The sequence below is a fragment of the Cucurbita maxima genome, unplaced genomic scaffold, assembly GCF_002738345.1.
Source record: "Cucurbita maxima cultivar Rimu unplaced genomic scaffold, Cmax_1.0 Cma_Scf00002, whole genome shotgun sequence".
Classification (NCBI taxonomy): domain Eukaryota; kingdom Viridiplantae; phylum Streptophyta; class Magnoliopsida; order Cucurbitales; family Cucurbitaceae; genus Cucurbita; species Cucurbita maxima.
Genome location: NW_019272018.1, coordinates 937376 through 952652, shown reverse-complemented (window position 1 = coordinate 952652; position 15277 = coordinate 937376). Strand labels below are relative to the sequence as shown.

The following is a 15277-nucleotide window of genomic DNA, read 5'->3' as shown; positions in this document are numbered from 1 at the left end:
AGACCTACACTTACGAATCCCTTTCCCCTTTTCTCTCCGCCCTCCGTTTACACTGAGCGTTCCCCGAATGGTTCACAAATCTATAAAGATTTCACCGTTTTCAATCTAAACATGATTTGGTAAATAAAAAAAAAAAATTATTACAGTTCCAAAGACCGATAGTTTGACCCCGTCTCATGAAAAGAAAACTCTCTCTACTTTAGCTTCTTTTGTCTGTTCCTTGTAAGCAATATAGCGTCTAAGATTCCCACAGCATTTGTCTTTTCAACTTTTTAAACTCATCTACTAAGAAACAATACAATTATACAAACATTTTGATCACAAAAGAAAGAAACATTGTCTTATTCACCAAAATTTATTGAGACCTTCGTCTGTCTACCTCATAATTTAGAGGGTAAACAAGAGGGATTCATCACTGTCAACATGCTGTGGTTAACTTTAAATGAGCTAAGGATAAACATGTTGGATCTTTTGTCTTGATTGTAAAATTTATGGCTTTGCTGGTCCTGTGGCTTAAAGTTGGCTACGATCCTCTAGATTGCTTCTATCTCTTATTCTTGTTTTATACTCATCAAGATTCCTTTGTTCTTTTCTAGATTTGAGACTAAAAGTTATGTAATTAAAAGAAAATTTGGAATGGCTACCTAACATGATATCTATCTCAAAAAGCTGCTCGCCTAGATATTCAACTCTTGCACCCAATGGCTCAATGATTGGAGGTGATGGATCGAGGGAAAGAAAGTTCTTATTTCCGAGCTAAACTATGTGAATAACGGGAGGAAATTCCTTCCGATAGTGGATGCTGGTGAATTAGAGTCAAAGTCATAACTTATACGGTTCGAAAGGCGCTCCTAAGGTAGTAAGTGTCTAATCCTAAGCTCTGACTTACGAGATCTCCAGTTAAGCTTTCGACTCGATGAACATGTTAGCATGTTAGCAGCAACAAGATATGTGATTGAATTGAAAAAAGACAGAATTCTTGACAGTTTACAGTAAGAATATTTTGTAGGCTCAAATGATAATCAAAACGTTCATGTACATTGTCTAGTTTATGATGAAGAGATGTTTAATATAGATGGTTGTAGCATGTGCAGGCTCACATTGACATGCTCTAAAATGCATACCTTGATCTGTTCTTGAAGGCTTTGTTGATGCACTTGGACAGGGAATAGTTTTCATTAAATGGAGTAAAATGAGTCTCATTTGAAGAATCTAGATGAGGAAGATGGGTTCTTAACGAGAGGAACCAGTGACTGCATGACGTCGGTCATCAGAGGTCGGTAGTCGGCTTCGGGCTGCACGCACATTGCTGCAATGGCTGCAACCTGAGAACAGATTGCTTATAAGGGTCATCAAAAAAGGAGTCAGATAAGCAATAGAAGGCTTAACAAACCTGAATTAGATCCTTCTTTGAGTATTTTCCTTGAATGGCTGGGTCGATCATTTTCTCTACTTTTTCTCTATTGGTTAGCCTTGGGAGAGCCTAGAAGTCATATACTAATCTATCAGACAAGAACGTTTAGGGGTAGGGGTAGCTATCTCTGGCCTTGTAGCTTGTTGAAATGTAATGGAATTAACTAACCCATGAGACAAGAACGTGCTCGCCCTGTGGCCGCTTGATATCAACTGGCACTCGACCCGTCAAAAGCTCTAGCAGCACGACACCATAGCTATACACATCTGACTTTGTTGTGAGTTTACCTGTTGAAGCATACCTACACATATAGAACTATAATCAATGTAATGATCGTAATTGGCTTACGAGCGATCCACATCTAAAAGGAATAATGTTTAGTACTAATTCAAAAGAGAGACAGTAATGATGAAACAACTCACTCTGGTGCAAGATATCCTGTTGTTCCGAGTACTTGTGTAGATATTTGACCATTGATCTTATCAGAGCCCATCTTGGCCGAACTGAAATCGGACACCTTGGCTCGAAAATCCTGATCTAGCAGAACATTGGTGCACTTGAAGTTTCTATGGATAACAGATGGAACTGCATGCTCATGGAGAAACTCAAGTGCCTTGGCACAATCAAGGGCTATCCTTAATCTAGTATTCCAATCCAATGGCTTAGATTCAGCGTTGGGATTATGCAGATGATGATGAAGAGTACCATTGTGCATAAATTCAAATATCAGAAGCCTATGGTGTTGGTCAGCGCAGTAACCAAGCAACTCCACCAAACAAGGAGAGTGCAAGCGGCTCAGCAGATCCACCTGCCACTTTAAACTTTCAATTTCATCCATTTAAATTTCGAACTTGAAAAACGACCACGAAACTTCAAAATCATGGCAAGAAAATGTTTCAACTCGATCACGAAAAGCAACGAAATGCGCAAATCCAACACAACCAAAAGAACCAATACCTATAACAAGAGGGTCATATCACATTCATCGCTCGTTCAAATGTAGCGTTTAAATTGCACCCATTAAGTGTATAGTTCTTGTATTTCAGAAGAAAAATCGACCCAATTCAACCTAACCCAACCTAACCCGTTTCGGATTGAAATAGGTAATCCCAACTAGGCTCATAGTTGGATAACATGGAAGTGAAAACAAATGTAAAGAGAGAGAGGAGCTAATGAGAGTGAATGACCTCCATTCTGAAAGCACGTTCCCTGTGCTTGCCATCTGTGTGGAGCATTTTAACAGCAACCACGGCTCCATCTCCAAGAACCCCTCTGTAAACAGCCCCAAATCTTCCATTCCCAATGAGATTGGCTTCATTAAAATTATCAGTGGCCAATTCCAGGTCCTTGTAAGTGAAAACCTGAACTCCCCTGATTCTGTATTGAGGAATCCTCCCTGAATTCCCACCATACAAACAACCACCCCCTTTCACTTCTGCAACCAATTAAGTACATTCAGCTACAATTACATTCAATAATAAAGAACAAAATGGGTTGTATTTTACCTGGGCTGGAGTCAAAATGGATGGCTGTGTGGGGGATGAATGTGGCGGATTGTGCGGCGGTGGAGGCGGCGGTAGTGGCAGGGTTTGATGGGGTTTTGAGGCGGTGGAGCATGAAGATGAGGAGGAGGATGGCGAGGAGAATGGCGATGGAAATGATGGAGGAAATGATGATGAGGAAGGAGTTGGAGCTGAGAATGGCACTGTGGTGGGGGTGGTGGTGGTGGTGGTGGTTGGCATTGGAATAGTTGTGGCGGTGGATATGATATTTTGGTGGCGGTGAAGTGTTAGGTTCCATGGAAGGAAATGGGGTTTGAGAGAGAAAGGAAGAGAGGGATTATAGGTTGAGAAGGAAGGTAATGTGGTAATATGTTAATGGAGGTTGAGCTTCCCTTTCAAACAGGACATCCCTTGTCTCTTCCTCTTCTCCCTCTCACATTCATTCTTATCATAATTCAATATATTATATTACCTAATTAGACATTTCGATTCATACNCTCGACTTGAATCAAGATTTAAAATTGAGAGTTTTTATAATTGAGCCACTGAACAAGTAGATGCATCATATTGGTTTATGTAACGACCGTAAATTTCTACATACTCAAAGTCGATACTAACGTCTTATGCTCATCTCTTATGCAAAAATATAACTTTTAAAAGAAAGCATTAAGTATAAATATCGAAAATATTTAAAATATCTCTCTTCACTCAAGAAACACAGGCATGGACTTGTATGTTTAAATACACTGAAACAAAGGAAAAAAAAAAATAAATACAAAATATAGGAATTTAAATATAAGTCTATCTATGCACATGCCACGTGTTAGTAAAATGAAGTGTGGGGAAAGGTTTTTTTTTTTTACGTGATTTTAGTAATCTTATCATCGGTACATGTAATAGCTTGAGCTCACAGCTTGCTTTAGTCCATTATGTATCGTCGTCAGCCTCACAGTTTTAAAATGCTTATTACTAGAGAGAGGTTTCCACACCGTTATAATGAATGTTTAATCCCCCTCTTCAACCGTGGTGGGATCTCATAATCCACACTCCTTCAAGGCCCAACGTCCTCGCTATTACACTATTCGGTGCTTAACTCTAATACCATTTGTAATAGTCCAAGTTCACCGCTAAAAAATATTGTTGTCAATCTCACGATTTTAAAACACAGTCGGTTAAGAAGAGATTTTCACACCCTTACAAAAAGGTTTTGTTTCTCTCTCTAACTAACGTGGGATCTCACAAGATGTGATTATACTCCTCGATGCTCTGTTTTTATCTTTGTTTATCAAAATAATTGTTAAAAAAAAAGGGTATTTTGGTAAATTTGTTGGAGTGAAAAAGAATGCATTATTATTTGAAAGAGGACCACTTGAGACTTTTTTGAGGTAAGGAGATAGCGAGTGGGTATTGGGGAAGTGATATATGCAACCGTGCCACCCACATTTCCACATTCCCATTCCCAATACATACATACATGCTATTATATATTTAATGGAATGATAGATGTTTTATAATCTCCTAAATAATACGATACTCAAAACGCTATGAACTAGCATACAATTTAAACTCATGTGACTGACCATAAACCTGTAATTATCAGCTAAAGGTATCTTCTATCGATAAAAGTAGGACGAAATAAATCAGATAGACAATTAGATATAAAAAATACGACACTTTAAGGTTAATGACGACCGAGAGAGTACTCGTTGCATATAAACTAACGGTGCAATTCAATGGCTTGTAGAAATGAGGAGTTATTTGGGGGAGAAGAAAGTGGAAGTCAATGGAGAGTGAAACAAAAACAGCATTTATTATTGGGTTTTTCATTGTCTTATTACATGTTTTTTAATCATTTTACCACCAAACTCACATGACAATCATTAATATTTAATATTTTATTCATAATAATCTTTAATTTTAAATTATTTTTTTTTTAATATTCTAATCGTTTTCTACTCAAAATATATTTTTTAAATATTGATGAAATTCTATAATAATGTTATAACTTTTGAAATAGGCATATTGGGATATTCTTAAAAATACTATGAAATTATCTCGATTTTAGAGTATTTTTTTTATCCCAAATGTTGTAAAATTAATAATAAATATAATTTATTTTTGTTAAATATAATTATACAATATTATAAGTAGATTGTGAAACACATTCTAAACCATTGTTTAAATTAAAAATAAATTTTATAAACCTTCTACCAAACACATTTTCAGAAAAATATGACTACGTATAAATCCAAATTAAAACTAAAGCGAAAAAACGTGAAGACTAATTATGCAAAAGAACGTGGATAGTGACCTTTATAAAGACATTTGGATCTAACTTTTTTTTTTTTTTTTTAAAGTTCAACATTAAATGTAGAATTCAAATATCGAGTCATCCATCTTATAGCAAATAATATACCTGTTATATCAACTATATCAAGTTCGAAGAGTCTAAAAGTGTTTCCAATAATGATATCTAACACGATATTCAAAATCGTGTGGAATATCTAATAATTTCAACAACAAAAAAAAGTCTCCTAATTGATTTGAATTAACGACATTAGAGATACAAAAGGTCCAAATTCTAGTGAATGAAAGAAAAACAATAAATGTCTGAAGGACATCTAACACAAATATTGAGAAATAAAACACTTCAAACCAAATTCCTTGTAATCAATATGAACATACTCACAATTCTACAAGCAATTGAGAGGGACAGTGCTATGCGCCTAGCTTAGGTTGACCCCACACTCTCCACTGTCGAATACCATTATCTCTGCATGTGTGGAATTTTGTCTCTTATATTTGAGAGTCCCTTTCACTTTGTATCAGCTCTTCTCTCCTACCATCATGCTGAACTGGAGCTCACAGGATACATATTGCTGTTGGTAGTTCTTTTGTTGTACATTGGTGACTAGCTGGCCTTGGTTCAATTACTGCCAAGTCAAAATATAAGAGTCAAACTCCACTCAAGATCAAAGGGCTCTTCCAAATATGATGAGTGTCATTAATTGAGGACTTGGTGATCTTCATCACTCAATGACGGATCAATCAGCATCACTCACGTGCCCAGGAATATCATTGATGCCAAAAGCAGCTTCTCTACCACTTTCTGGAAAGCGTCAAAACTGACTGGACATAGAAGGGTAGATACCTGCCATCTTACAACAAGCAATATAGAAGGGTAACTGTAGCCAATCAATGTGGCTTCTTGAAATGAATGGTTAAACTTGAGATGAGAATCAGACCTTGGTTCGTGAAAAAGTACAGGAAGTATGCTTATGCTCAGGAATTTCTCAGTTTCCTTCAATTTCGTAGATCAGAAATGGAAGATGCTTTGAACAAGCAACAAGGAAAAGACAGAATATGTTTCCCCAGTGTTTGGTAAACAACACAAAAATTTTATGGTACCTATTGGCAGTGTCTAAAACATGCCACTCCTTTGAGTACAAAAATGTGGGGTGAGGAATCGAATCAATAACCTTTTGGCTGAGATATAATATTAATATTTTAACAAGTTGGATGTATGCTCAGGTTCGCAAGATGATGCAATTCCTATTTAACATTTAAAAATACAACAATTAAAGAGTTTAATTTGGAGAAAGAGGCTTTACAACCTCATCAATCCTCAGGAAAACCTAGAAACCTATTGATGAGTCTTGCAACTGGTTTAGCATCACCTTGTGTGTATGGAATGAGAAAGTCCAAGTTCAGGCTCTCTATAGTCTGACGTAGCGTTTGGGGACGAGCACAATACAGATGCTTCCTCTCAGCGAGTTCTTCTGCAAGTTCAATTTGATGATTGTCCATTAGATCTTCGTTCACTACCACAATCAAAGGTTTACCTAGTCTCAATGTCTCAAATATGCTGCCGGAACCTGCACAAATTGGAACCAAACGTCAAGAACAGACCCAAGCACAAAGGAGCGCAGTAGTTTGTCTTAGATTGAAAAAAAATTATATATAGAAAAAACTTATGATTTTTTAACCTGTCTACTAGTTTTCCCCACCGTTTTCATAGAAATATTATGCTTTGTGTATACGTATTTATGAGTATAGAATTTTGGCCTATATCAAGATTTTTGGTTCCAGCCATAATTATGAAGGATAAACAGGACATAATGAGTTCTGACTTTCCTGGCATTGAAGATATGAAGGAAGGATGAAAAGGATTATCATCCAACAAATGACACAAAAATTCAAGAGTGGGCATGACTACACCAGGCTTTATCATCCTTTCACTTTTCAAACAGAGAAGACTTTCGGTTTTGGAAGCTGAACTGTGGTGGTACACTCTCTACAGGTTATCTAGCACACGTCCTTGTGGCTTGGGGTCTATCAAATAGCACCCACTTTTATAGAGTCTGGAAGGCTAAATTCCCCAAAAACGGTAAAAAAATTCCCTTGAGAGCTTAGCCACTTTTTCCCCATGACAACCTCCAAAATAGAACCCCAAGGCTGGACAATCTCCCCAAACTGGTTCCCTTTATACAAGAAAAAAAAATGACAGAATCACAAAGCGATAATTTTATTTCCATCTCCTTCGCTGCTAGTTTTTGGGACCTAATACCTTCTCCTTAGTTGGTACACATCCCTCCATGAGGATTCTCTGGGTATGCTAACTTTAGTCCTTGAAGGGTATTCAACAGAGTGAAAAATTCTTTGGAACTAATTTGTTGGGGTATTTTTTGTGGTCCACGTGGAATGAAAGAGACACTTGATCAATTTAAAGTTACAGTATGATTCCGCTTTTGTCAAATTGGAGGTGTTTTTTGAAAATCTCCTTCGATATGGGATCAGCTCGCTCCCTTTTTACAGTTTTCTAATTTCAAATCATTTAGTTTCTAGTAAAAATAAAATGCAACCAACAAATGACTCAACAATGCAAGTTTCCATATTAAGCTCATAAAGTATAAACCTAAAAATTTTAACTTTTTACAAGTCACACGAATAGATAACTTCATTCATTTAGACGCCACAATATAATTAAAATAATCAGGTTTTAGGTGCCCAGGTGTGTGCCTCTTCAAGGGTGGATTTTTCTGTGAAGTGCGCCTAAGTCTGCCTTTCAAAAGTGGTTAATCGAATGCTTGGCAGGGGCAAGACTTAAAAATAGAGCCAAGTTTTTGTGGAATCATGCTGTTAGAGATTTTTATGGCTGCTGTGGAAGGAAAGCATTCCTCTCCCCCCAGTCCTAAGGTGTTTGTTTTTTTGTGTTAATACAAGTTCTTTATGTCCTTTGTAAACAAAAAAAATTAAAAAATACAAAAGGAACCATTAAACTGTATACTAATATTTTCTCTCAGATTGAATAGCACATTAATTCAGCTGTTGAGGATATTACCTATATCAACGTGCATGTCATAGAAACACGTGCACCAGATGACAAAATTACAAGAAATAACACTAACGAATCATGATTCATATCATCTAGATAAGGAGATGCCAGTCATAACCCAGAGACCAAATTATACTTTGAATCACATTGTTTGGACAATAAAGTATAAAAGCGGAAACTTGAGGCGTTTTACCAGCATGGCTAATTACAAGAGATGCTGATTTTAGATGATCTGCTATGCTTGAAGAGAAAGAGAAATATTCTACAACAAGCCCATCTTCTCCATGATACTGCACATTATGTATTTTATGAGAATTGAGAAGATGTTGCATTATAGATCACTTTAAACTTTTAGATAGAAAAAAGGCAATTACTTTTTATTATATATACAACAGCAAAAAATCAAAGTTCATGCAGGTCCAAGCCGAAGGCTGGTTGGAAAAGGGCTAGACCAGAATTGCTTGGAATATCTTTCAGGCAAGCCTCAAAACTTGGAATAAGATCAAAATGGGACTCTACATGTGCTCTCAAAGCAGGGTGTTCTTCAGTAGAGTTAAATCATGAGGATGTTGATCATTTTTTCCTGTGATGCTCTCTCTTTCAATAAATTGTTGGAAGATCTTTATGGAATTTGTTTAGCTTCCAGTCTTCCCTAGGATTGTTAGAGGGTCAATCCTTTGTATGTTGTATGGCCATCCATCCACTTTTGAAGTGAGAGGTTTTTGGTCTAATTCTACGAAACCAATTTAAGAGGAATTTAGTTTTCGTTAGGAAAATCTGAGCCTTGAAGGGAGAAACATTACCAATAATCGTTGTAACAGATATAGAGTGACAATTTTTCTCTAGATTGTTTTCTCATAAAGGACTAACATCATTGACATTTTCTATGAATTCAGAGTCTAGATGGTGTGTGCTCTCCTCCTATACATGCCACAGATGTAATGGAAGATATGGAGCACATTTCATGGAAATGTCATTTACCCAGAAAATTTGAGAGTGTTAGTCTAAAGTTGATTAGAGATTTTCAATCTGTGTTGGGGAAGTCCTTTAAAAAAAACGTTGAGATTAAATAAAAATTTGTGTTTGAGAAGGCCCTTTTGCAATTTACATTCACCATTCCAAGTTAGGGAAGCTTTCTTTACTTGGCACTTTTGTCTACTATTTGGTAGAATATTTGATTGGAAAACAGTAGATTGAATTTTAAGGGTATAGAGATTTCTTCGGAGGAGGTTAAAAGTTTGGAATATTTCGATGTCTCCCTTCAGATATTGAACTACATGATAATTCTTCTGTAACTATGAGCTAATTCTAGTTCTAAACAACTGGACCCTCTTTTTTGTAATTTTAAGCTCCTTTTAGACTTGGGCTTGTCCATTTGTAACTTTTTTTCATTAAAAAAAAATGAAACTTGGTTTTTCATCACAATGAAAATGTTAAATACGGTTTGAAAGCACTATAAACCAACCTAAGACCACATTTGGAACCAAAACACGGCAATTTGAAATGAAACTAGCTAACAAGTAACATAAGAAATGATACACAAAAAAATACCTCGGTTGGATTATATGTACCACGTCCCATTTGAATGAGAAGGTGGGTGTAGCCTCTAGCATATAATTTCTGTTTTACTTGCTCAGTGTCTACTGCTCTAACCAAAGCATCAAAACACGTTGTTCCCACGGTAACAAACACCATCCTTTTAAGTTTACCGTCCACCTCAGTATCCCCCATTCCCAATTTAATGATTCACCACCTGCCGTTGCAACAGACAGGAATGAGCAGCTTTAAACAAAAGCATAGCAACAACAAGATATAATGGGGCAAGGTTAAAAAGAAAAATCATCCAGACGTATTGAAGATATCCAAGAGTGCAGAACAAAGATCTGAAAACTATCTATAAGACCTCAAAATAACCGTGAAATCCCAACGGAGAGAAACTGATTGTTCAATTCCTTCTCCCCCTTCCCCCATCTCTCCCTCTATTCATGAGCAGGCACTTATCCTCCCCAGCTATACATACAACAACTGAAACAAGATTTTCAATATAAGAAGCCCCGACAAGGGACATTAACACTACACACACGGACATAGTTGTGTATATGGATCTAATTAATACTTCATAATCATAATACATAAACATATAAAGTCAACATAATAAAAAAATTGCAGTTCACTAAGAAATCATACAATTTCTAGGCAATTGACAATGGTAGAGAACTCATGATCCATCATTTAACCAAACAAAGCTCAAATAAAAACTAAACAGCAAGTCTACAAACCATTGGACTGAAACACAAAAAGGAAATGGAAAATAGTAAAAACAAATAAAATAAAAAAGGAAATGGAGGATTAGACTATTAGAGTATTAGAAGCTGCTAGGATTTACCTTAGGGTGAGAATAAATTTAGGGAGGCTGGAGGAGATCGGCAAACGGCGGTGAGCGATTGTTCCAATAATCAATCACCACAAGGCAAAGAAATTGAAATTACAAGAAAGATAGAGAAGAAAACCGCAAATCTGCCGGCGTGAACGGTGATGAAATAGCCGCGGATTGTCGGATCTCGAAGTCGTACACCCAACTGTTGTTAAATTATGAAAATTATTTTTTAATTTTTTAAAAATATATATGTTTTAATTTTCAAAACAATATTTTTAAATTTTAACTACCACAACTAGTGGGAATATAAAAAAAATGATATGAAATCTATGAATTCGATTTAACAACGTTGTTGACAGGATTTTTAAATCCGAAATATAAAAAAATCTCAGAAACAATAAGGAATAAATGTACGAGAAAATAAGACCAAGATTTAAAACTTATTTTTAAACTCAAGATAACTTGATATAGGCTACTTCAATGACTCTATCATACAAATTTGTAAACTCAAATTTGTCAAACGAGTCTCTTATCATTCCCTCCTAAACACAACTTGTCGACTAGATGCAAGTAACTTAGATATGATTCTCCCTACCCGTTCAACTATTGGGTTGATCTTGGACAAGAGGAGGTGAATCACAAACGAAAAGGGGTTTTACTGTTCTCTGTTGGTCAACTTCCTCCTCGGAGATTGGTAGTGTTTTTTTGACAATGTCTCTCCATTAGATTTAGACGATTAAGAATGTCCATAATCAATGTGATATTGTGATTCAATCCTTGAACATTCTCTTCCAAGATTACATACTTGTCTATTGTATTAATCAGCTACACGATTTGGTTCAATGGGACCCACTTGCTTATCGAACTCGTTATTTTATCTTCTTTGTTGGTGGAAATTTACCTTAGATGTCAGTTCGTCAGATTCATTTTTGTCTCTCGCCTAGATGTTGTGGCTCATGTTGTTGCTCGTGATTCTAGTGTTTAGTTCTCAACACAACACAGAGCCTTTTCTCATAGATGATGCCAATTGTTGATATCGAAATCTAAATCGTCAAATTGACGATAAATTTATATTACCAATAACAAAACGTGCCTATAAAATAAGAAAAAAAACATGATGTGGTTCTAAGTCATTTACAATTCAATGCTTAAGTTAATAATTGAATTTGTAAGAGAACTCATACAATATAAAGTATGTATTTGTTCATATCTTGAAATGTCGTTAGAGGCTATATTTTATAATTGTATATATGTAATGTCTAATTGAATGTCTGACACTCTTCAAAAATCCTCACTCGACTCTCGAAATAACATCATTACAAAATGGTTACTCAATCTCTCTCCCATTCAAGTTTAAAAGACTCTTGAGTGTCAAAGAGTTGGTCACTAACCAACTCAAAGTTTTTTCTCTCATTCAAGGTGAATTTCGCTCAAGGTTCATCAAAGATATCCTAATCAATTCTTGAGAAATCGATTGAAGTCTTAGTCAGCCCTCAAAAATTGGCCAAGTAAGCTAGGACAACTCCCTCAGGATTGGCCTATTATGATTTTCGGCCGACCCTCGAGCCTTTTCGTCGACTCCTCGAGGGACCAACCAAATTGCATGGGTGGACTTTGATGCTTGCTTTTCTAGCATCTAAATACGTTTGTTCTTATGAACTTTTGGGTCGTTGCCCTATCCTTCTTGCGTCTTTTATTACAGTAATCGTATCACAACGAGTTGGAGTTTATGAATTATGGGGCTCAGGATATGTTTAAGAACTCATTATACCCAAACAAGGGTTGGAGTGAAGCTGTTTTATAGTAAAACTGTATCTAAAAAGTAATTCACAGAGAAGACTTAAAACAAAAAATATTGAAGGTACACAAAAACCAAATTCGAGCTTCAAGTAAATAACAAGGCCAAAATTTCCACTACAGATGACACAGTATTATAGATCAAATTCCGATTTCATTACTGGAGGTAAGGAACTCTGGTTTGGAGTCGAGACAAAATTAAGTCCATACAGAGACTATTCCTTCCACATATCAGCAAACTCATCTGGTTCCAATGGATTCGATAGCTCGTGCATCTTCCTCCTCGTTTTCGCTTTGACTTTCTTCGAGTATTTACCGGCTTTCTTCTTTTTCTCCAATGCTCGAATCTAGGGATACATTAAATGGTTAAATAAGTTCTACAATATAATTAATTCACGACCCCGATATTAATTCAAACAATTGAAATGGACATATTCAACCTGAGCTAGCAGGTATACGTTTAATGGTTAAAAGTACAGATTATCAAACTCTGCTGGTTGATCAAAAGTATCCATCTATGAAAAGACAAATTTATGCTCATTTGCAAATTCGTACAATATGAGCAACTGTTCTCTGAAGTATTCTAGAGAATATCGCTAATTTTGGGTTTTGAACCGTGTAAAAGCCATTTTCAAAAGCATAATGGTAAATTAGATGAGCAGATCTTTTCTCAAAGACACTTGAATTGAAAAACATGAACTTAGAGAAACCCTAAAAGAATAGCTAATGCCTCAACGCAGTTTGCTCTTCTTGATAATTAATGTAAATGTGAGCTCTCAGAAAATATGTAAAAGCAGGTTGAAAAGGCATAGTGAAGACGTAATCCCCGAAGATAAAAAAGTAGTCATCTAACCTGGTTTGGTGACACGTAAAGCGGGTTCTCATATAGGGTTGGACCTCCAAAACTTCCACCAAATATCTTGATTGGATTTAAACAGAATCGTGGACCAACCTACAAAAAAAAAAAGGGGAAAAAAAAAAGAAATCTTTGAAGTCAAATAAAAAAAAATTGTGAAAAAAATCATATTTATAAACTAAGCAGGACAAGGAGAAATAGTAACCTCGATGAGTGTCATTTTATCTAGTCCTCCTCGGGCAACTTTAACTGATTCATTATGTGGAACAGATATCTGATCACACCAAACAAACATGGCAAACGTCATATCATTAAATAATGGTTACTTGGGGAAGAGATCACACCCACACAAATCAGGAAAAAATATACCAACAATTATTGCAAAAGTGAACATATAATTTTATGGAATAGAAAGAAAATGCAAATGGCAAAGGAGTCTAATAGGAACAGGAAACTAGGGCTGTGCATGGGTTAGGTTGGGTCAGGTTAGGACACTTTATGGGCCAACCCAAACCAGTTTATCTACTAGGAGAAACTGAATGCAGTATCCAACCCATCCTTAAACGTTCAATTTGGTTGCGTCATAGAGTTGCTAAAATGCCTAAAAGTCGCGTCATTCAATGGTTGGAAACAGACAACAATTGAGAGCAACAAGAGACCAGGATCAGGTGGAGAAGCTGCCAATGAGAGATTTGGAGTAGAGATGCAGATGAGGAGAGAAATTTTAAAGCCTAGAATGAGAGACATAGGAGACTGCGCATGGAACAGCTCTGAAAAGGCTTGCATGGAATGAAGATGCAAGTAGAAAAAACAAAGATTGAGATTGATAGAGAGGAAGGAGAATCGAGATAGAGAGGAGAGAGGATGCAAAGCTGACAAGAATCGAGGTAATGAAGCCTTGATCATTACCTCTAAAAATTGAGCGCTGTTTTTTTTTTCCCACCACTTTTCGTTGTAAGGAAGCCTTGGTCATAACCTTTCAAACCTAGAAAAAGCTTTTGACAAGGCAGACTAGAACTTCCAATACTAACCAAGTAGGGAAACCAAAGCTTCTAGAGGTATTTGAAAAGAAAATGCTCTCATCTATTTCTTTTTTTAATACTCCCGTTTATTGGACTTAATATCATTTATATGTAAAACGTCTGAGCTATTGAACAATAGTTGTGACTCTTCACAAGAGGTTTGACCATCTTTCTGCAGCTCCAAGACAGGCTTCATGGCCAAGCTCTTATCTTGGTCTTCATATAAACCGCATCAATCAAAAGACTCAACCAATTATTAATAGACTTCCAATGTCATAAAAAAATAATTGACATCTGTACTGAAACTGATAATACTCGAAGTTTTCCGGATGTCTTTACCTGCCATGATGTAGAATATATTTTTCTGCTTTCATAGGCCATGTTTTGAAAAATGTGGTGAGCAAACATTAAAAAGAAAGACAACATCCAGTACATGATTTGATTGTCAAGTAATGTATGCATTTGGACGCTATACACAATTGAGAGCATCAAATTCTGTAAAAGGTAGAATAAATAAAGCATACCTGGTAATTTCGGAACCATATGTGGTCATCAACAATGGAGAAAACAAATACATGATCATGGTATGGTTTAGAATGTCGATGCTCCTTCGGAGTCCCAAATATCTGAGGTAAAAAACATAATTGATACTAAAATTATTACAAATTAAAATGTGACTTAACAGGATTTTTAGCAATAATATCATAAATTAGAGAAGCAACTAGGATCTATAATTACTTTTTGCAACATAGCTAGCAGGGCAGAAAATCAAACAATATGGCCATCTTAATTAGGAAATAAATAAATGCAGCATGAAAAGATAATGATAGTATTGAGGCACTAATCCCAAACTTATGTCATAGCACATTACATCAAAGAAGTGCATTGACGAGTATTCTTTTTGTTTTATTTTACATTTTGCATAATAACCAACTTTTATTCGGAAAAATGAATGATAATTCTTGGGGGGGGGG

General features: G+C 36.0%; 3 protein-coding genes across 7 annotated transcripts in view; all 3 read right to left on the bottom strand.

The window, feature by feature from the left end:
• Positions 1–934: 934 nt before the first annotated feature.
• LOC111469700 (probable serine/threonine-protein kinase PBL7) lies at positions 935–3321 on the bottom strand. 2 transcript variants are annotated; one of them, XM_023115082.1, is made up of 6 exons: positions 2920–3319; positions 2602–2849; positions 1837–2222; positions 1583–1715; positions 1394–1483; positions 935–1325 (listed from the first exon to the last, which is right to left on the bottom strand). In XM_023115082.1, exons 1-6 carry the CDS (start codon positions 3212–3214, stop codon positions 1200–1202), a joined length of 1278 nt encoding a protein of 425 aa, XP_022970850.1. In that variant the 5' UTR covers positions 3215–3319; the 3' UTR covers positions 935–1199. The 2 variants fall into 2 exon arrangements, with proteins under 2 accessions (XP_022970850.1, XP_022970859.1); XM_023115091.1 differs by having other exon boundaries at positions 1132–1318; positions 2920–3321.
• Positions 3322–6195: 2874 nt separating this feature from the next.
• Positions 6196–10823, bottom strand: LOC111465568 (UDP-N-acetylglucosamine transferase subunit ALG13 homolog). Of its 3 annotated transcripts, XM_023110023.1 has the most exons (5): positions 10638–10823; positions 10166–10276; positions 9803–10004; positions 8445–8541; positions 6196–6791 (listed from the first exon to the last, which is right to left on the bottom strand). In XM_023110023.1, exons 3-5 carry the CDS (start codon positions 9980–9982, stop codon positions 6535–6537), a joined length of 534 nt encoding a protein of 177 aa, XP_022965791.1. In that variant the 5' UTR covers positions 9983–10004; positions 10166–10276; positions 10638–10823; the 3' UTR covers positions 6196–6534. The 3 variants fall into 3 exon arrangements, with proteins under 3 accessions (XP_022965791.1, XP_022965783.1, XP_022965799.1); XM_023110015.1 differs by lacking the exon at positions 10166–10276; XM_023110031.1 differs by lacking the exons at positions 10166–10276; positions 10638–10823 and adding an exon at positions 10439–10504.
• Positions 10824–12408: 1585 nt separating this feature from the next.
• The window catches only part of LOC111467989 (ribosome biogenesis protein BRX1 homolog 1-like), a 5682-nt gene continuing 2813 nt past the window's right edge, over positions 12409–15277 (bottom strand). For both annotated transcript variants that reach the window (XM_023113091.1, XM_023113086.1), the window contains 4 exons: positions 14828–14929; positions 13487–13555; positions 13279–13377; positions 12409–12772 (listed from right to left, as the gene is read on the bottom strand). In XM_023113091.1, coding sequence (XP_022968859.1) covers positions 12641–12772; positions 13279–13377; positions 13487–13555; positions 14828–14929 — 402 coding nt within the window. In that variant the 3' untranslated portion in view covers positions 12409–12640. The remainder of the gene's footprint in view (positions 12773–13278; positions 13378–13486; positions 13556–14827; positions 14930–15277) is intronic.